The sequence below is a fragment of the Emydura macquarii genome, unplaced genomic scaffold, assembly GCF_026122565.2.
Source record: "Emydura macquarii macquarii isolate MOO-44397 ecotype Brisbane River unplaced genomic scaffold, CSIRO-AGI_Emac_v2 contig_3374, whole genome shotgun sequence".
In the NCBI taxonomy this organism is placed as follows: Eukaryota; Metazoa; Chordata; order Testudines; family Chelidae; genus Emydura; species Emydura macquarii.
Window position 1 is genome coordinate 649994 of NW_027133511.1, and position 21620 is coordinate 671613.

The window sequence follows — 21620 nt, forward strand, 5'->3', positions numbered from 1 at the left end:
TCTGGGTACAGACCTGGTCCTTACACTGCTATATGGTGTACTGCAAAGATGCCAGAAGAGTTAGTACTGGAGTGGCTTGGGAAAGTGTCCTACTGTGGACACTTCATTCCCGGGCCATACCTGTGCACATAAATAGTCTATTGCAGAGGAGCACCTTCTGCGTAGCTGGAGCGGCCACTGGGAAGCAGACACCCACTGCACCTCACTTTTTCTTCATATTACACATAAAATATAAGAGCATGTAACTCCTATAGTTTGACTGGAATTGTATACTCACCAGAGGGCATCGCGCATACTTCCCCAGCATCACGCTTGGCCACCAGGCTGTTCTGTGATTGGCTGAACTACTCCGGGGTTAAAAATAGCTCCTGACTCTTGGGGAGAATGGATCCCTCGCTCGCCTGTCTCCCATTCTCCTCCTCCAGAATGTCCTTCTCAGCGTTGCCTGAGGTGGACCAGAACTCAGATTCCTGGGAGTATCCACACTGTGTTTGATGGCAGTGGTGGACTCATAAGAATGGCCTGCATCAGACCAATGGTTCATCTGGCCCGGTAGCCTGTCTTCCAACAGTGGTCAATGCCAGGTGCTTCAGAGGAAATGAACAGAACAAGTCATCATAAAGTGATCCATTCCCAGCTTCTGGCAAACAGCAATCCTGAGACTTGACCTCTATATGAGATGAGCTTTGGGAAGAGTGCAATGGATGCCATGAGGAGGAAAGGCTTGTGGCAGATTCCTTATTTTATTTTAATTCTCTCTTTCATTTCTCTTTGTTTTTGTTTTTTTAAAGTTGAGTCCAGGGCTCCTACATCCAGGCATCCTGCTGAAAAAAGGGAACCTTAGGGGCTTTCTTCTCTCACCTCCACCCTGCCTGGAAGAAGCAGAGGTAGGTTTTCTGCAACAAAGGGCCAGCAGACAAGCATCACCTCAAGAGCTAGAACACTGAAGACTGAACTGCAGCAGCAGGGAGCCTGACGTTGTCAGAGGCAGAGGTGCACATACAGTGTGCACATACAGGAACCACAGTTTTGCTGGAATCCCTTTCCAAGGCTTTTGCTGGCAGTGTTTGCCAAGACTGGCATTCCAGCCACCACCAATCATTTCGCACATAGACCTCAAGAATGTCTACATTATCTGAAGTTTACCCAACTGGAGGAAAGCAGCTATGTAACTGATGCCATTTTTCTCCAGCAAGGTCAGAGGATTAGAGGTACAGAAAACAAGTAATACCTAGAGGAGACCAATTCAATAATAGCAATGTAAAAGCCAATCCCTTTTCATCTGCTTTTCCAGCTGCTTTAGAAGAGAAGCCCTCAGTTTCTCATGGACTGAAGTCCACTATTCAGTGTTGTATCCGAATCAGTCCCAGGATATTAGAGAGATAAGGTGAGTGAGGTAATATTTTTTTATTGGACCAACTTCTGTTGGTGAGACACACAAGCTTTTAAGCTTAATCAGAGCTCTTCTTCAGGTCTGGGAAATGTACTGAGTGTCACACCTAAATACAAGGTGGGACGGATTTTTTAGTATAAGCAGTTAAAATATATTTCAAAGGAACATTCAAGGTGAAGGGGCCAGTTAACACCCCTCCAGTCATAGGGGAGAAGAAGAAAAAATGCTGGGGGGATATTACTGGGTTATAGATTTGTTGTAATAAGCGATAAATCCAGTGTGTGTCTGTTTAGTCCATGATTTTTAGTGTCTAGCAAAGTTATGAATTTAAGCTCCCAGGCTCATCTTTTGAAAGTGTTGTGCAGGTGTCCTTTGAAGATGAGAACTGAGAGATGAGATATGGCATGACCGGTCTGTGAAAAGGGTTCACCCACAGGTGATGGGTGTTTTTGTCTTTTATCCTTTTTCTCTGTGAGTTCACTTGAGAGCATAGCAATTGTCTGGTTTCACTCACATAGTAGTTATTGGGGCAGTTGATGTACTGGATGAGGTACTCCATCCAGCATTGGAGGCAGCTGGAAAAAGCACCATGGTCACTTATGATCTTTGAAGAGTCACCTAAGAGCTATTCATCAAATAGAATCTTGGGGGAGAAGAAAAAAAGAGTCCATTACATCACTTCAGGCACATTGACTACATTAGCATTATTCAGGATCTCCCACTGCTGCACTACCATCAGTGAGAACATTAGAATAGAGAGGATACATTTTTACCACCATGTCATCTAGACCTAGTGAAGACTGCCTGTGTCCTGTATACATTGAGAAAATTCCCAAAAGAGGGGAGGCCTGATTCTGATCTCACTTCACTCAGATTTAGACCTGTAAAACTCAACTGATTTCAGTGGAGTTACTCCCAGTTCACACTGGTGCAAATGAGATCAGGATCAAATCCAAGCTCCTACCTGAAAACTGATGCCTGGGATCTCTGTGGAAACTTTGCTAAGAAGAGCATGATGTTTCCTTTCCATCCCATCGATAGCACAAGAGCTTTCTAGCAAATGAACATGTGTGAGGTAGGATAGAATTTGGGTTTTCTAACTGCTGTATGCGTATCTTCCTCCAGAGGCCTTCCATTTATTTCTATTGTGCAAAATATAGTCAACATCAACTCCTGGGTAATTTATCACAAGTGACTAAACACACACACTTAATCATTTGCTGACTAATATTTTCCAATCCCAGCTTCTACCTTTGAAAACTGTGCAGCCTTTGTTCTAAGGTGAATAATTTATGACAGTTTCTCTAACTATTGGGAGCCTCTGATCACATATAAGATTAAGTTAGACTGCAAGAAACATTTATGAAAGCACCTACTTCTGAGAGCAGAAAGTTCTATGACAGCAGTGGGAGATAGGGAAAGGTTATGTTAAAATGCAGATGTCATTGTCTCTAGTTTAAGGGAAGGATTTTTAACCTTTGAAAAAGCATCCTATCAGTTCAGTTCATTACCTTATTTTCTACATGTTGGCTCTATGCGATCACATCCAGTTCAAACAAAACACTGTTTTGGCCATTAGTAGGCAAGATATGTTAGCCCCATCACCATTTGACCCATACACTTTGTAAAGGTAGGTCCACCGAAGTTCCAGCCACCAGAAAACACTCAAACAGAAAGCGCTTAACCACTGAGCTAGAGAATGGAGATGCACATGGAAAAAGACAATTAAGGCCCTCACATGGCAAAGATGTGCTTAGCTTTATACTTTTGAGTAGACCCACTGCTTCTCCAAATAATTCTGTACAAAACACAATGACAAAACTAATGTCAAAGTTAAGCACATATGTAAATCCTTACAGGACCAGAGCCTAAAGTCAGCAAAATGATGAGATCAGGTAGGTCACTTTAATTCTGCTCAAACGGCAGCGAGACCATAGCCAGCTAGCTAGATAACAAGGGAAAGAGGCTTTCGCTAACCTTAAAATTAAACACTTTAAAACATACTCATAGGCATAAAGTGCATACTTTAGTACTCTGCTGGATTGGGGCCTTACTACCGATAAGTGATGGGTAGAATATTACTGAGGTCCAAGCAGCAAGGTTAGAATGAGGCCAGAGGAGATTTGAGGTAAGCCCTAGAACAAATGGAAGCTAGGTCTCAGTGCTCACTGCAGCGTGGCCTCTGATGATTGCGGAGAGATACATTAGCACAGTAGGTTGGAGAGAATTATCTGCACTCCTCTACCACCATCCTCACAGGAAAGCAACTAAGTCTGCTTCTACTATTGAAATGTAAGGAGGAATGTTAGGAGAATTGGATGAATTTTTAATACTTATACAAATAAAGCCAACTGCTAGCACAGGCTAGACTTCAATTTAAAAAAAAAAAAAGGGTTTTGTGGTTGCTGTATTGGTCAGGAGCTGGTCACGTTTCCCTGTTGGACAGAATATTTCCATCATACAAACTTCCTCACAGCACTCTTTTATGGTGACAGTGTTTAGAACAAGCCAGCCTCTTGGTTTGTGGCGCCGACAAACCTCTGTTCCAGATTGGAACTGCTCTGCTACACAGGAAATAAGAAACCTGATACAAGAGAAGTTTCTAACAGGCGATATGAGGGCTTGTCAACACTATGTCCACAGCTGCCAATGTCTATAGATCCAATGGCAAATTTCAGTGGAATATTTTTATCTGTGTTTTCCCGCACTGGATTAAAAGAAAGTCTTTCAATAATACTATTTCCAGCTTTGGGTTTTGAAGTCCAGAACAAACTCTCCATCTCTTTTTCAATAAAATCCCCAATCTTTTAAAAAAAAGAGTATTAAAGCACACAATCAGCATACATGAAAACAGCATTACAAAATGTAAAAACAAAACAAAACCCAAAATCCTTAAAACAAATACTTCATAAAAAAAAAGAAACACACAGTTAAGGTCACTAGTCCATCACATAGTCTACAAACCCAAGCACATAAAACCAAGGAAACAAACAGTTAAGAACATGATAATCTTACACCGCCCACATGATAAACATTCTGATCCAGTATAAAGAAACATTTCATTACAACAGTTCAAGGAAATGTAACTACGTGGAAAGTTTGAAAGAGCAATCAGCTGGTTTTGAGATAGAAGTAGTCAAAGTGGTAGACAAAAGTCAAAATTTTGAAGGTTTTTTTTTCTTTTAAATGATCTGTTACTCAAAAATAGTCTAATACATTTTCTTCAAATTTTGCTGAAGACGTTTTCTTTAGCTTTCAAAGCATGACAATTTTCAGGCCAAACCAAATTTTCCAGACAAAAGTGGTAAGGAGACTAAAACAGGACTTTATAACGGAAGGTAATTAGGACTTTAACTATGGATATAGATGACCATGTCTCTAACACAATACAACGGCCAGATCCATGATAACAGGGCAAGCAAAAGCACACAGAACTCGGATCACTTCAAAAAAGAAATGGAAAACAACAATTATTGCAAAATAAACGACAGACTTACTCTTACTGTATGACTTTGTAGTCATTTATTATTATATAGGTATTGAGCCAACCTTGCCAAGACTGAGATGTTCTTGAAATAAAATTTTATTATTATTTGTTATTGAAATAATATTTTAAATAAAAGTTAGGAAAAAACTGAACACATACTGCTACCTCACTCATCACTTCATATACAATTTGAATACACTGGCAGCTATTGAAAAGTCAGCATTTAGCACAAAGTAATAAACATTAACTGTTGGCATCAGACATTTATCAATTCCTTCTGCAATTACAAGAACAAATATTTTGACAATTAATATATTTTTTTACACGTTGACTTTTTATATCTATTTTATACAAAAATATCTATTTTATACAAAAATAGATACATAAAAAAAATTCTACCCCTAAGGGTTATTTACTTTATGTATAAGGTGTTCATAGGCTTCTGATTGAAATTAAGCATTAAATCTGTCATTGATAGAATGAAGGGAGACCTGATCATTTCTAATTTTTGCATATCACATGACAGGCTCTGGTACGTTTTGGAAGTTACTATACAAGGAAAGATTTTTTTTTTCTGATTAAGCTCTGAACACACTTCTCCTCAGCATTAGAAACAGAAGGCTTACTGATCAATTTTTCCTAACAGTGATTCTGACTAATGCTGAGATTCCTGTTCTATATAACATCATGCATATGGTCTAATTTTTTAATTATAATCTCAAAAATTCCTGCCACTGGCTTCTCTCAATATTTGATAGATACCTTCTCCCTAGCATTCTCAGATATGTAATCTTTATCTAATTACATAAAAGCCTTGCTTTGGGGGGCATATGTTATGTGTTCTTTTAATCTAATTTGTATGAGATCTCAAAAGGTAAAAAATCCCCCCCCCCACACACACTTTTGACTGCTTGATAACACAAGCATTCCTTTTCAGAGCAACAGTGTGCAGGACTTTGTGTTTTACGTTTCACTGTACTGATTAAGCATTAAACTTCAAGACAAAATGCAGGGAAGACAGGCTTACATGTCTTACCTTGTTCTTCCTTTACAAAAGTAAGGACCAAAAGTGTTACAAAGTTAAAATACATCTTGGCAAAATACTGCATTTCAGCTTAGCTCAGAGCTCCTTTTACAGCTCCATTTAAACAGCTGTCAACCACCACCATGTAAAACCGTTTTCAGGATCCCTCTAACAAAGTTTGCTTTTATATTAAAAGGCAAGATGTAAGTGCATTTTTCAAAGAAACCCCCCATACAACATGCCACATGATATGAGCTCTTAATGCTTGATAAGGGATCATAGGGCCAAGTAGATAAGATTGCTGTAATCTTATTTCATTTATAGAATGCAAATAGATTATTGTAAGTATCTTTAGCTCCATTTAAGTAAATACTTGAATTTTAGCCCTGAAGCTTACTTACAGTAACTCAGGACATGTTTAAGAAAGGAAATGGGAATCTCAGTTGAACTTTATCTTGTTTGATTAAATCTTTAAAATAAATCAGTAAAAAAAGTTTTTGTTTAAAAAAAATAAAAGCAGCAGAATCTTGTTTATATGCAATGAGTAATTAGTATCCACTTTGACATGAAGTCTCACAAAATTAAACAAGCTTTCTTCAGGCCCTGAGAAAGGCATTCTTGGTGGCAGTAATATATATTTCCATGCCTTCAAGAATGGAATAGTTAAACCCCTGGTGCTGCAAGTCACATGAAATATAACCACCAACACAGGCTATTAGGGATAGTAGTCACCCAAATGTATTGTTCTGTTTCCATTATCAGATTCCAGGCCTACCTGTTGCCACAGAACAGCATTAATAGGAAGAGTTCTTCTGTATTAGCCTTTCCTTCCTGCTACAACCCGGTATTTTGGAACAAACTCAGTCCTCATACTAAGCATCAGTAGAGTATGTGGGTATGGGAATTCCACAAGCTCCAAAAGGAGATATTCCTCTGTCCTAGACTGCAAAATAGCAGTCTCTACTCTACTCAGTCTGAACGACTTACAGTTACGGCAGAAGCCTCCACCTTTGCTGAGCTTCCGCTACGGGGAGTAAAGTGGAGAAGGCCAGGAGTCAATTATTCCTTAGATGCGATCCTCTTATAGCCCACTTCAGTAGAGGAGGAACTCCCAGGAGCTCCACTCCAAACACTGAATGGGCACAAAGTCTGAACCTTTGAGCATTCCTACATCAGGGAAAATCAGTAGTGTTCCTTTCAAAAGGAATTTGTCTGTTGTGCAAAACTATCAAACACTGTCATTATGCTAGGCAATTGCCTAGCACTTTTCATCTATGGATCTCAAAGCACTTCACCCACACCACCTCATTATGCCTTACATCAGTAGTTCACAACCTGTGGCCCGCGGGGTCTTTCAGTGTGGCCCGCGGCTCCCTTCCCGCTGGCTGCAGGAAGGAGCTGATGCCTAAGTACCCAGGCGGAGCGCGTTGCCAAAACAGGCTCCTTGCTCCAGCCAAGGGGATGGGAGATCAGTGCTCCCCTCCCCTGACTGTAGCAGGGAGCATGGCAAAGAGCTCTGCCTGGCTACATAGGCGTTGGGGTCCTGCTAGAGCTAGAGATAGGAGAGCACTGATCTCCTGTCCCCCTGTCCCCTCGGCTGCAGAAGGGAACTGCTGCCCAAGTACCAAGGCGGAGCACGTTGCGGGTGCAGGCTCCTTGCTGCAGCCAGGGGGATGGGAGATCAGCGCTCCCCTCCCCTTGGCTGTAGCAAGGAGCACAGCAAAGTGTTCCACCTGGGTCCCTAGGTGCTGGATCCCTGCCGGAGCCAGAGGGAAGGGAGATCAGTGCTCAGGGTCTGGGAATCAGGCTGTTGAGTGGTCCTGCCACATGAAGGCCATAATGGAGGAAACATTTGTGATAGAAATGCAGTAATATACTCATGGAGATATGATGAAGCATTGTGACATTTTAGAACAAATCGATAACCAATATTCCATCTATTAAACTAAAAAAGATGGTGCATTGCTGCATCTCCACTAATTCTGTTGAAAAATGGGCTGCACTTATAAGCAGTTAAACACTCACATCAAGGGAAGAGAAGACCCTTCCAAAGGTACAATATTTTATCTCACTGAAATCAAGTACAATATTTTATTATCTGAAAATCCTGCTCTACAAACTACTGTAAATAGGTGACCCATTGAATCCAGTGGAAAGAAACAAGATTCCAAAACCATATTGAATTTAGAAGGGAGAATACAAAGATTTGCCACTGACCTATGCTCAGAACTAACATGTATTTTATTTATACAGGCAGCAGCATTCTTGGGTGGACTGAGCACAGATGCAGGAACATCAGAATTCTTATCCCATCTCCGCTGACACATTATGACTTGCCAGAGATGACACAAAGGGCCAAGTTTTCAAAAGCAGCCTCTAGATTTGTATGTCCAGCTTGTGACATTTATGGCCTGATTTTCAGGGATGCTGAGGACCTACAACTCTAAAGTCAATGGGTGCTGCAAGTCCTCATTACTTCTGAAAAAAACTCAGGTCCTAGCCATCTCAACCTAGGCACTGAAATACTGAGGCATCCAAAATGAGAGGAGAATTTTTCAAAACTGGGCTTTCATCTTTAATTCAAAATGGTGTGCTTTACTTTCCCCAGCTGTAAAATTGACTTAATATTTGTGTTGAATGAGTAAATTCACTGATGTTTGTAAAGCATTTTAAATTCTTTAAATTAGTGGGAGATAAAGTAGTGCAAAGTATCACAGCAATGAGAGGAAACTTATTTCCAGCAAGTGCCATCTTATTACTGTGACATCATTCCTGCCCTACCCCCCAAAATATGGGAACTCAATAAAAAGCCATCTGTATTCTAAAATCCAGACTTGAAATGCTATCGTCCCTGACCACAGAAATTTGGAAGCTATGAAAATCTTTGTTTTCCTAGTAAACATTAGTGTATGTTAAGATTAGTGCCCATATGGATTACACAGTCAAAACAATGGGAGGCCAGTTGAGATCTGCCATTCCTTTGCCATACTACAGTCACACAAAATATATGCCAATCAGCTTCATACCAATCTCCATCCCTGATGGCTGGCTAACAACAAGAACCAACAAAGTCCATTTAGTTCAGGGACACAAACAGAGAACACGCTTCTTTCTGGAGTAAAGCCCCATCAACAATTCAAAGAACTCCAAAACAAAACAAACCAAAACAGCAGTTAAGCAGAAGTGACAACAACACTTAAACATGTATTGAGGAAGTAAACATCCCATTCCTCTATCTGTCCTCTTTCCCTCCCCATCAGGCATAGAACAGGAAGCCGGAGAAGGTGACACACTGAATCATTGACCTTGCAGCAGAGGACCCAAATCAAACGGTTTTCGAGGGAACCCTAGATATTTCCTTATACCCTAGCAGCATAGCTTGCTTGTCCACAACAGGTGAATAGTACGCTACGATTTAACACAAACCAGTGCTGCTAAAAATTAAACAACTTCCAAAACCATGGCTCTGTTAAAAAAAAGAGAACACCTGAAACAGTTTGCATGTGGTATGATCTTCCAGTGAAGATATGCAAATATACGCCTTGAGACAGAAAACCATTACATCACTTAGCATTTCCGTACAGTGGGCCACCAACTTTAGATTACTGAGCTCTCTGGTGTGACATCATCAGTTTATCCTGATTTTCCTATGTATTTGGGCAACATCCAGTTTTTTATAGGATCCTGAGATTCTAACACTCCACCTGGGGTGACGACAATTACCCACTTTGCAGAATACAGCCGTTAGAAGTTACAATACTTTTCTAAAGTTCATATATTCAAGCGTTTTAAACCTGCTTCAATACAGACATATAGATTTGCAGACTGTTGTAATCATTAACAAATATTACTGCTAAATTAGACAGGATTTACACTGTATTTATCCAGTGAATATTTAAACAAAGGACTCTCCTAAAAGCAGTTATCAATTCCTCACAGAACCCATCTTCAGTGCAGCAGATCAACCTGCAAGCCATAATTCTCTCTGAAAGAACTTTCCCACATAAACAGGAACTCAAAAGGAGACAACTACAAAGACAAACTACAAAGATTTTCAAAAATCTGCAGACAAACAGAATGGATAGCAGGGAGAAGTACTACTTTCTAAATAAGTTAGATATTCCAGTGGATTTGATGGAAATCAATCAGAACTCTCTCAACAGGGTAAAGAGCTAACTTCTCTTCCTTTCAGTGTCATTATAACTTCTTACCTGCAGCACTAAGGTGTTCCAGATTGGACTGAAATTTTGATCTCCGTGAGTGAACTAACATGGATTTCTCTCTTTCCAGTTTTGTAATCCAATTAGTTTCTCCTTTGAGTTAAAAACACCATGTCCTCAGGTGAACACATATTGCTGCCTCTCAAGAAAAATTAACCTCCAGCCAGACGTTGTTAAAACTCCCTGCTATTTCTGACAGGGAGGAGGGAAGCAAAGTTCAGGAAGTATTCATGCTGGCTTTAACAGACTAACCTCAGGTCTCTAAACAGAGTTCCTTTTGTTCTTGACCTACCAACCTCCCTGATAACAACATGTGAGCTAATGCATTTTTCCGTGTCATTTTACTAAGATAGTTTCATTCATGTGACTTAAAAAAATATTCTTCCCCTTTCCACTTAAAAAAAGCCACCAAACAATCACTTGATTCAAGGTGTGCACAATTTCTCTTTTCAAATGACAGTCCGTATCGAGACTTTGGTTGTAGAGTGCTTTAAAAGAGTGAGTGATGCAGCTGTGCTCTTCCTTTTAATGCAACAACAATCTGGGGCATATCCATTCCCAGATGATTTCTGTCCCTCTTACAAGACTGTAGGACACAAGACTGAAAAAAAAACCCCAAACACCAAAAATCAGGCCCTGAAATACCTTTCCTGGGCCTATAAATAGTGAGGGCAATGAGGCTTGTAAGTAAGTTAATTTAAAAAACATTTTTTTTTGCTGATTATTACCCTAAACTGTTAATAAAGAATCAAAATTTCATGACTCAAGCAAAAGTAAATGAGTTTATGCAGTCCTAATGACATGATTTATTCCTCATTTCTCTAGATTGTCTTCTCATAGACTAAGGTCAGAAGGGACCATCTAGTCTGATCTCTTGCACATCGCAGGCACAGAACCTCACCCATGTAACATAGACCTCTAGCTGAGTTACTGAAGTCCTCAAATCAGGATTTAAAGATCTCAAGTTAGAAAATCTATTTACTCCAGTTTAAACCAGCAAGTGACCTGTGCCCCACACTGCAAAGGAAGATGAGAGATAGACGGGATGCTGCTTATGTCACATGATACCTAATCATGTTTAAAAATTACTAAACAAAAATTTAAATAGAAGGGGAATTTTTCCCTTGAAGGGCAGCACGAGACTCAAAAAAGCTCATTAGGAACCTCTCTGACAATTACACCGCCTGCGAAGTAGTTAGGTATCAGAGTTTTCTAGAGCCCTCTTCATTGGAGTTTGTCAGGCCTTTTGATCTCAAATCAGGATGACCCTGAAAATATTACATTTGATGATGCAGCATTCCCAAGAACATCTCCAATGATCACAATGGCCTTCTTACAGAAATTCTTTACTGGACTCTTTTCAGATGTTTATTCACCTCCTGAACCTTCTTCTAGGAACTTCTTCACCCAGGCTTTATCCAAGAACAGAAAAATCTCAGTTGTTGATTACGCAGGAAATGGTAGGGATGATGAGATCCCTTCTATGATATTTTTACTCAGGACATTCTCAGCTGTCTCTCTGAAATGACAGTCAGGGAAATCATGAGTTTTTGCCCCTCTACGTCAATATTTTTCTCTAACTCAGCTGTCACCAGAAATGATTCTGCCTTTTGCATCCATTACTACTGCAATTACTGTTTTCCACTCAGGATTATCACTCTATGTCTATTCTGAGGAAGTACTTTAGTGGCAACTTTTTAACTTCCATGGTAGTCTCAAACAGGCAACTATTCTCTATAATTTCTGCCAGAGGCAGCATTGTCCAACAGATATGGTAGCGGGAGTCAAGAGACCTGGGTTCTATTCCCAGCTTTGCCACAGACCTGCTGTGTGACCTTGGACAAGTCACTTACATTCTTCTGTTTCTTCTCCCCCTGTTTATATGTCTTGACAATTTAGACTAAGCTTTTCAGGCCAGGGACTATCTTTACTATGGGCTTGTCCAGCACCCAGCACAATGGGGCCTCAATCTTAATCGAGGCCTTTTGGCACAACTGTAACAACAAAAATAAGCAATGCTTCACTCATCAAAAATTCCATCAGCTCTTGAAGGTCCAAGTCCTGCAGAGGTTGCTCCTCCCTTCAACAAGCTGCTTGACCCACCCAAAATTGCAGTGTTATTGATGTTAGCTACTACCAACACCCTTGGTTTGTTCCCTATGTTGTACTCTGGTTCCCAGCTTTTCTAGCTTCCTATCCATTGTATTCAGAGTTGAAGATAATGATTCCATCTCGTTTCCTAAGGTCTGAAGTTTGTTTTCTAAATTCTTTGCATCCTGTTTTGTGCAAGGTAACAAACACCCTGACAAACTCAAGGACTCTTTGGCAGGCAGCTCAGCAGCTCCGCTGCACTGTCGTCTATGAAGAAGAGACATTTTTAAAAGCTGTTGTTTTCTTTTCCCCCATCCTTTCCTTTTCTTTAAGAAATATCAGCATCTATGATGGGCAATTTTGTAACAAACAACTATAAGCAATTTTACCCATTCAAACTGATCGAAGGGTCCAAACAAGGGGGTTGCACCAATGTAACCAATTCAATTTAGAAACTGGATTTAGTTAAAATCAGTGCAATTTCTATGTGTAGACAAGCCTTTATGTACATGAGACACCTAAGTAAGTATATTTGATTTACTGGTTTCACCATTACTGTCTTTGCATAGTGAACAAAGACACATGAGGATGGTATACAGGACTTTGGCATTAGCCAGAGGGCTAATCACTTGGCCAAACAAAAGAAGTATCTTTCAGAAGCTTCCAGCTGCCGGGAGATTCCAAATTCAGCAATTATTTATACCACAAAAAAAAAATTTAAATAGGAATTTACATTTCCTTCAGTTAGAACAAGACAAGCTACTGTTCACACTGCTCAGATGAAAGGACGGGTTCTTTTATAAATGACTTTTGTTTTCCATTGAGAATCTTTGTTTTTAGCTCTGTTTCAGAGATACAAAATTATTGTTGCTACCAGAGAAAATAAAGCATTTCTACAAAACACCTTCAGAGGAATAATACAAATGCTCTAGGAAAACATGAATCTAGTCTAAATCCACAGTGTAAAAACAACAACATACTCTGGAGAGGAGAGGCAGGCAATAAACGAAACAAAAATCCTTTGTTAAACTGGAATTAAGATTATAAATACATGGAGTACTCTATAGGTGGGAAATTGCACAATGTAGTTTTTTTTAAAATCCACAAGATTGCCTGAAAGCCAGAAAATTCAAAAGTGGAAATTGCACAATACTTCCCAAAAGCCTCAGACACTGGAAAGTATTGAAAGGCAGATTTTTAAGTACCCAAACAATCTTAATTCTATCCCTGTATCACCACCACCTTCTGCAGCATTCAGGTAAGACCCTATCATGCATCTACAGGTCTGGTGCTCTTGAACAGCTCTGGAACAGTCCCTAGGATGACCCCTTCAGTGTGTCAGTCCCATAGGGTCTCACTGGAGTCCGTCATTTGGCTTCACCACCTCCTGGGACCAAAGGTCAGAGCCTTCAGTACCCGCTTCACTCCGTGAGCTCCCTGCTGCAAGTCCACCTGAGCTGGACACTTGTGGGAGATGTACACACCCCATGAGAGCAATGCACCCTCAGCTTCCTTAATCTGTAGCGACTCTGTCAGTGGTGTAAAAGCAGAAGGGTTTATTATATCTCTGGACTCAGCGTAAGAAGTCCTTAGTTACCACAAGGAACAGAAAGTTACAGTATAGTCCATCTGGGTCAGCCCAGAGCCCTCTGACCCCTCCTTAGTCTCAGTCCAGAAGCTTCTCTCCTGCCTTCAAGCAGCCCACATTTAACAACCAACCTGGGCCACCTCAGTCCTTTGTCCTCCAGGTGGCCACGCTCATCTGGCCTCTTACAGAGGAGGCAGGCCCCTGCATAGCAGTTTGCTGCTAGATGCCAAATGTCTGGGCAATCGGAGTGGCCTTTGTCTTCTGAGACTGCCACAGGCATGAGGTCCCAGGTAGCTAGGCATTGGTTGCACCTGGATCTTTGATCTCTGCACAGAGTAAACCACCTGTTCCCACCACCTTGTTAACCATGCACCACATAGTGGAAACTGAGACACACACAGTATTCATACAAAATACCATGAATAGTTCCCACTCGATCACAGACAATCCATGTTTATCAGAAAGTAGCAGAGTCTCTCAGCTTGCTAAGAGCCAGCTAGCTATCCGAGGCTATGTTTAGATTACGATTTTCAGGCCTGTAATTCCTAACCAGGGCAGCTCCATCAGGTAAAGCCAGCGGAAGCTGAAGTGTAGATAAGGGCTCAGGCAACTTTACATATGTGTTCCAATTTGTTCGGTGCATGGTTAAATGACATGGTAGTGAAAGGTTTTCTACAGGTGTGTTACCAACAAGAGGAAGATTAGGGAAAGTGTGTGCCCCTTGCAGAATGGGGGAGGCAACCTAGTGACAGAGGAGGTACTCATTGCTTTTTGCCTCTGTCTTCACAGACAAGGTCAGCTCCCAAACTACTGCACTGGGCAGCACAGAATGGGGAGGAGGAGAACATCCCTCAGTGCTGAAGGAACAGGTCCAGGACTATTTAGAAAGATTAGACATACACAAGTCCATGGGGCCAGATGCAATGCATCCGAGGGTGCTGAGGGAGTTGGCTGAGGTGATTTCAGAGCCACTGGCTATTATCTTTGAAAGCTTGTGGCAACTGGGAGAGGTCCCTGATGATTGGAAAAAGGCAAATATAATGCCCATCTTCAAGAAAGGGAAGAAAAAGGATCCAGGGAACTACAGACCGGTCAGCCTCACCTCAATCCCTGGAAAAATCACGGAGCAGGTTCTCAAGGAATCCATTTTAAGGCACTTGGAAGAGAGGAAGGTGATCAGGAACAGTCAACATGGATTCACCAAGGGAAAGTCATGCCCGACCAACCTGATGGTCTTCAATGAGGAGGTGACTGGCTCTGTGGATGTGGGGAAAGCGGTGGATGTGATATACCTTGACTTTAGCAAAGCTTTTGATACAGTCTCCCACAGTATTCTTATCAGCAAGTTAAAGAAGTATGGGTTGGATGAATGGACTATAAAATGGATAGAGAGCAGGCTAGATCATCGGGCTCAATGGGTAGTGATCAATGGCTCCATGTCTAGCTGGCAGCCGGTAACAAGCAGAGTGCCCCAGGAGGTTGGTCCTGGGACGGTTTCATTCAACATCTTCATTAATGATCAGGAGGATGGGCTGGATTGCATCCTCAGCAACTTTGCAGATGACACTAAGCAAGGGGGAGTGATAGATATACTGGAGGGTAGGGATAGGATACAGAGTGACCTAGACAAATTGGAGGATTGGGCCAAAAGAAATCCGATGATGTTCAACAAGGACAAGTGCAGAGTTCTGCACTTAGGATGGAAGAATCCCACGCACAGCTACAGATTGGGGACTGACAGGCTAGGCAGCAGTTCTGCAGAAAAGGACCTAGGGGTTACAGTGGACAAGAAGCTGGATATGAGTCAGCAGTGTGCCCTGGTTGCCAAGAAGGCTAATAGCAAATTGGACTGCATTAGTAGAAGAATTGTCAGCAGATGGCAGGAAGTGATTATTCTCCTCTATTCGGAATTGGTGAGGCCATATTTGCAGTATCGTGTCCAGGTTTGGGCCCCCACTACAAAAAGGATGTGGACAAGTTGGAGAGAGTCCAGCAGAGGGCAACAAAAATGATTAGGGGGCTGGAGCACAAGACTTATGAGGAGAGGCTGAGGGAATTAGGCTTGCTTAGTGTGCAGAAGAGAAGAGTGAGGGGGGATTTGTTAGCAGCCTTTAACTACCTGAAAGGGAGTTCCAGGGAGGATGGAACTAGGCTGTTTTTGCTTTTTTTGGACATAGACATACCCTTACTGGCTCAGTCTAGAGGTTTATTGGCGTGGGGGTGGGGTGTCTCATAAACCTCATTCTTTGGCATTTCACACCCATGGACACCTTGACTATTGTCCACCTGAGATAATTAAGTAGATTATATGCAGCCAAGCTTCAAGGGTAAAGATTTAAGATGTTGGATAACAAAATGGCCACCATAGCCCACAAGGGGTTAAAAAGCAAAAGTTTCGACAGGTCTGGGCATGTTTAAAGTGCAGTGCCTTGCGCTAATATAGCTCCTTCCATGGCAAGGACACAACAGGTTTATAAACATCAATATATCCTCACCAGGGGAGTTTTGTCCCTCCTTCATTGTTTAGGGAAATGAAGAAGTACAGAGGTAGAGGGTACGTCTACACTGCAATAAAAGATCATGGCAGGACTGTGGCTGGTCCAAGTCGGCAGGCGTGGGCTGCGGGGTTATAAAATAGCAAAGCAGATGTTTGAGGCTTGGGCTGGAGCTGGGCTCTGAGACTCCACAAGCCTGAGTCAGCTGACCTGGGCTCCAAAACTTGGTGCCATGGGTTTTTAAATTGCAGTGTAGACATACCCTAAGTGGCCTGTGGTAGAGCCAGGATTACACCCAGATCTGACTTCCAGTTCTGTGCCTTAAACTAAGTGAGAGATTTCCAAAAAAATTAGATACATTCAAAAAGGATCAAAGTTGAGTCTATAAGACAAAAATAATTCAGGATAACACCTCTTTGAAAAATGAGTCTTACAGCACAAACTCCTTCATATAGCCATACACTCTGATTTTTAAGTGTTAAAACAGATCTACCCTGTTGCCAACACCAGTAGTATTTAGAGGACAGGTAAGTCTGCAGTTAGAAGAGACTACACTACCTCTCAGAGAAAATTTCTGCCCATACAGAATTCCTAGATACAGATCTGAACTGCCTCTGTGATGTGATTCAATTATTTTTAAAGCAAATTTCTCTACATGATGTAGGCAACTCCTTGCAACATCAGCCTTCATGTATATAACAACTTCTCTCTCAGTGCAGGTGATATCTATGACAGGTCTTTCAAATCTTCAAATTGCTGACAGGAAACGGTTTACTGGAATCATTTAAAAACTGCAGAGCTAAGCACTGATCGGGGAGAGAGACAACCAAATTATCTCTCTCACAAATAAGACTCCCACCCTTCCATGATACCAACACTCCCTGACACTTCATGAAAAAGAATGAGACTGATCATTTCTTGTGGATTTACTCCTACAAGAAATAAAATAGCCTTCAATCCACTTATCTTATTGAACGAAGCAGACTAGAACTATTGGTACATTACATTCATAGTAGAATGTGGCATCTGATTTCCATTCAGCCTGAACAGGATATCATCTTTTCAGATTACCCCAGCTGCCAGCTCTAAATGCACAGAGTTGGCCAGGGGTCTCTTAAACCCCTAATTCATTGGCATTGCACTGGAGGACATCCTGACCATTGTACACCCTGGTTTATAAAGTCTACATAACCCAACAGTTATGCAGAGTTCACTAAAGGCTGAGCCCAGGGCCCTCTAACACATGGACTACAGGAATTATTTCCATCTGCACCCTCCTGACACCCCATTCCCACTGGGAAGCATAGCCCAGGGAGGACAGAAAATTTACAGAATTTTAGTTGAAGCATCTCTTGGCTGGGACTGCCTTTTACAGCACGCAGCACAACGAGGCAGCAAATCCGAATGGGGGCCTCTGGATACTACTGCAATTTAAATAATACCAATTTTACTAAGTGGGAGGGACCCTGGAATTATGCAGCACTCCCCCAGCCTTTTCCCCTTCACTAGTCCCCTCTGTTTGGTTAATACATCTTTGGTTCTATTTATTAAAATTAAATTGCGTACCAATGATGTTCCCAATTTTTAAGTGTTTGATGTGCCAGGGATGTATGCATTTTAAACGCATATTTACTCTGTACAGGTCATCACTGGGAAGCGGGAGCTTTGAGCAGTGGACAGATGAGGCTTTGGGCACCTAGGGACCACTATTAACCACATTGTTGAGCTGTAAATTTCTTCTGATAATCTGAATTTTGAGGCCTGGTTGGCACTAAACAATTTTACTGTGCTAAGAAACATTTATTCCATTTCAACCCTTTGAAATGCACCATACTTTCACAAACAGTGGTGCTTTACTAGAGAACCTGAGGGCTAAGAAATATTACCAACAGACCTTGATTTTTCCAGGCTCCATAATAACTGAGTCCGAATTGTTCCAGTGCCAGTGTAAAAACAGCTCCATCACTAGGGCTCCCAGACACTATGGTAATACAAATAACCACAGGGCCAAAGGTTGGACAGGGTAACATGTATTTGTACAAAGATTTCAAGTCAAGCATCAGTTAGTGTGTCTTACTTTCATTGATCAATAATTCAGGGGGAACTAAAGAACTGACAGACTTTTTGCTGTTTTAATTTTGAGCCATTTAAAAAAAAAAATTGTTTAATCATCTCTGAAGCATGTTACATTGATTGGCCAGCTGAGGGCAATGCTACCAGTGCAGTTCTCTGCACACCCACCTCTAGTGTGATGCATGTTTGTACTTTCTGTTTAGAATTTTCCTCCTTTGGAAATTGAACACAGGTCATACTAATTAACTGGTCTTATCTCAAATTGACAGAAAGTTTAGCTGCTCTCTGGGTGCCCTACTTGGTAGCTACCAAAAGGGCCCTAGATCTTACCACATTCCTTCCGACCCAAAATATCCCAAAGATTAGCATTTGTAAAATCTTTCCACCAGGAGGCAGGGAAGAGAGATTCTCCAGATGCTCTTTAGCTCAGAGGAGGACACAACAGGCTGAGTGCCAAAACTCACCTCTTCCACAGAACCCTGTTTACGTTTCTGTGCACTTCCAAGCTCTTACTTTTGAGGACAGCTTCATGCTCCTTATTCTAGGAAGGAAACAACTCCCACTCCTGCTATTCTACTAATCAGTTAACTGAGGGGATGCAGGAGGTCACTTCTGGAAGAACTGGGAACAGAACCCAGGCATCTAACATGATGAGCGTCTAACATCCCTACCGCTTTTCAGGATGAACATATCAAATCTATGCACTCGGTTATCCTTTCTAATTCCTAGACAACACTTCCCTTCTGAAATAAGACCCAGGAATCCTGACAACCAGTTCCCTGCTCTGGTCACTAGACAACCCTTCCCAGTCAGACACAGGAATTGAAACCAGGAACTGGGATCCCCAATATTCTACTACAATCTAGTGAACAGTCATGTAACCCACTGGCAAAGAGTTTTATTTCCCACTTTGGAGGTGGTACAGCTTTGTGCTGTGGATCTGAAGGTCCTGAATTCAAACCCTGCTGATGTGCGTGAGGAAGCCATACACCTGCACAAGACAATTTGTGTTTTTCCAGTTTTCTATTTACTCAACTAGGTTATTTAATTCACATGATGAAAAAAACATCCTTAAAATAGGTTTTTCAAACATAATTTGTCAGTTATGGTGTGTGATATGCAAGAAACCGGTCGGTTCCACATTTCTGTTTCTTCTGCGACACACTGGCAGGTTTAAAAGTTCAGAGGTATGCTTGAATCTCCTGTCAAAAGGAGCCAAAGAACCAGTTTTGTTACACATTTCACTGCATCTTTGCCAGCCAGCAGTCTAGCAGGGTTTGTGTGGGATGTTACCCAGTTACAGAAATCTCAAATCTCCTCTAGATAAGAAAAACATGGTTACTTACCAGTAACTGTTGTTCTTTGAGATGTGTTGCTTATATCCATTCCAATATAGGTGTGTGAGCGCCCCGTGCACAGATTCCCGGAACTATTTTTTCCTTAGCACTCCCTGTAGGGTCGGCTCAGGCGCCCCCTGGAGTGCCATGCTCATGCCGCGGTACATAGGGCGCCGCCGACCTGTGGCCCCTCAGTCCCTTCTTTCTGCCGACTCCGACAGTGGGGACGGAGGGTGGGTGTGGAATGGATATGAGCAACACATCTCGAAGAACAACAGTTACTGGTAAATAACCATGTTTTCTCTCTTCGACTGATTGCTCATATCCATTCCAATATAGGTGATTAAATAGCCATACCTTGGAGGCGGGTAGGAGTCAACGGTGAGTTGCCCTCGAGAGCACGGCTCTGCTGATGCCCACGTCCTCTCTCACCTGCTGCACTATGGCGTAGTGGGATGTGAAGGTGTGAACCGACAACCAGGTGGCTGCTTTGCAGATGTCCTGCAGGGGCACTCATTCCAGGAAGGCCACGGATGAGGCCTGGGCCCTGGTTGAGTGCGCTGTCTCAGCTCCTGGAAGGGGCACCTTCGCCCACTCGTAGCAGGTTCTAATACAGGTGGTGATCCATGTGGAGATGCACTGGGTGGAGACAGGCGAGCCTTCCATCCGGTCCGCCACTGCCACGAACAGCTGTATTGACATCCGGAACAGCTTGGTCTGTTCGATGTAATAGGCCAGGACTCGTCTTACATCCAGCGAGTGCCATCTCCGCTCCTCCTCCATCCCGTGTGGTTTCATAAAGAACACAGGAAGGAAGATATCTTGGTTATAATGAAACTGGGACACCATCTTAGGCAGGAAGGCCGGGTGGGGTCTCAACTGTACTTTGTCTTTGTAGAAGACAGTATAGGGGGGCTCTGAGGTCAAGGCCCTAATCTCAGAGACCCTCCTAGCTGATGTAATGGCCACCAGGAAGGCTACCTTCCAAGAGAGGACGAGCAACGGGCATGTAGCCATGGGCTCGAAGGGGGGTCCTGTCAACATGGTGAGGATCAGGTTCAAATCCCAGGGAGGCACCGGGTCCCGGACCTGCAGGTATAGCCCCTCTACCCCCTTAAGGAATCTTACTGACATAGGGTGGGAGAACAGGGATCTGCCTTCCATCGGCTGGTGGAAGGCCGAGATGGCCACCAGGTGTACCCTAAGGGAGGCCAGTGCCAGACCCTGGAGCTTCAGCTGGAGCAGATACTCCAGAATCGCCTGTATGGGCGAACAAGTTGGTGGGATACCCCGGGACTCCGCCCAACAGGTAAAACGTTTCCACTTGGCTCAGTATATCACCTGAGGGGAAGGTTTCCTGCTACCGAGCAGAACGTGCTGGACCTGTATGGAGCAAGCTCTCTCTCCTTCTGTCAGCCAGAGAGTCTCCATGCTGTCAGGTGTAGGGATTCCAGGTCCGGGTGTAACAGGCGGCTCTGGTCCTTGGAGAGCAGGTCGTAGTGCCTCGGGAGTGGGATCGGCGTGTCGATGGACAGGTCAAGCAGCATGCTGTACCAGTGCTGCCTCGGCCAAGCTGCCGCAATCAGTATGATGTCTGTTCTGTCCCTCTTGATCGTCAAGAGGACTTTGGGCAGCAGAGGAATGGGAGGAAACGCATACATAATGGTCCCCTTCCAGTCTAGCAGGAACGCGTCAGAGAGGGAGCCCGGTTCGTGACCCCGCAATGAGCAGAACCTCAGGCATTTCCTGTTCCAGGAGGACGCGAACAGATCCAGTTGGGGAACCCCCCACTTGTGGAAAATGAAAGTCACCACCTCAGGGTGCAGTGACCAGTTGTGGCAGGGTAAGAACGACCTGCTGAGGTGATCCGCCTCGTCGTTCCTGACCCCTGGGAGGTGAGAGGCGGTTAAAT

At 42.7% G+C, this 21620-nt stretch overlaps 1 protein-coding gene across 3 annotated transcripts in view; it reads right to left on the minus strand.

Moving 5' to 3' along the window:
• The window catches only part of RAB11FIP3 (RAB11 family interacting protein 3), a 184668-nt gene that overhangs the window by 51156 nt on the left and 111892 nt on the right, over positions 1 to 21620 (minus strand). The window contains exon 1 of one of the 3 annotated variants that reach the window (XM_067534050.1): positions 18193 to 18230. The exons of the other annotated variants lie outside the window; for them this stretch is intronic. Within the exon in view, the coding sequence (XP_067390151.1) occupies positions 18193 to 18213 (21 nt within the window). The 5' untranslated portion in view covers positions 18214 to 18230. Of the gene's footprint in view, positions 1 to 18192; positions 18231 to 21620 lie in introns of those variants that run through there. 3 annotated transcript variants of the gene reach the window in all.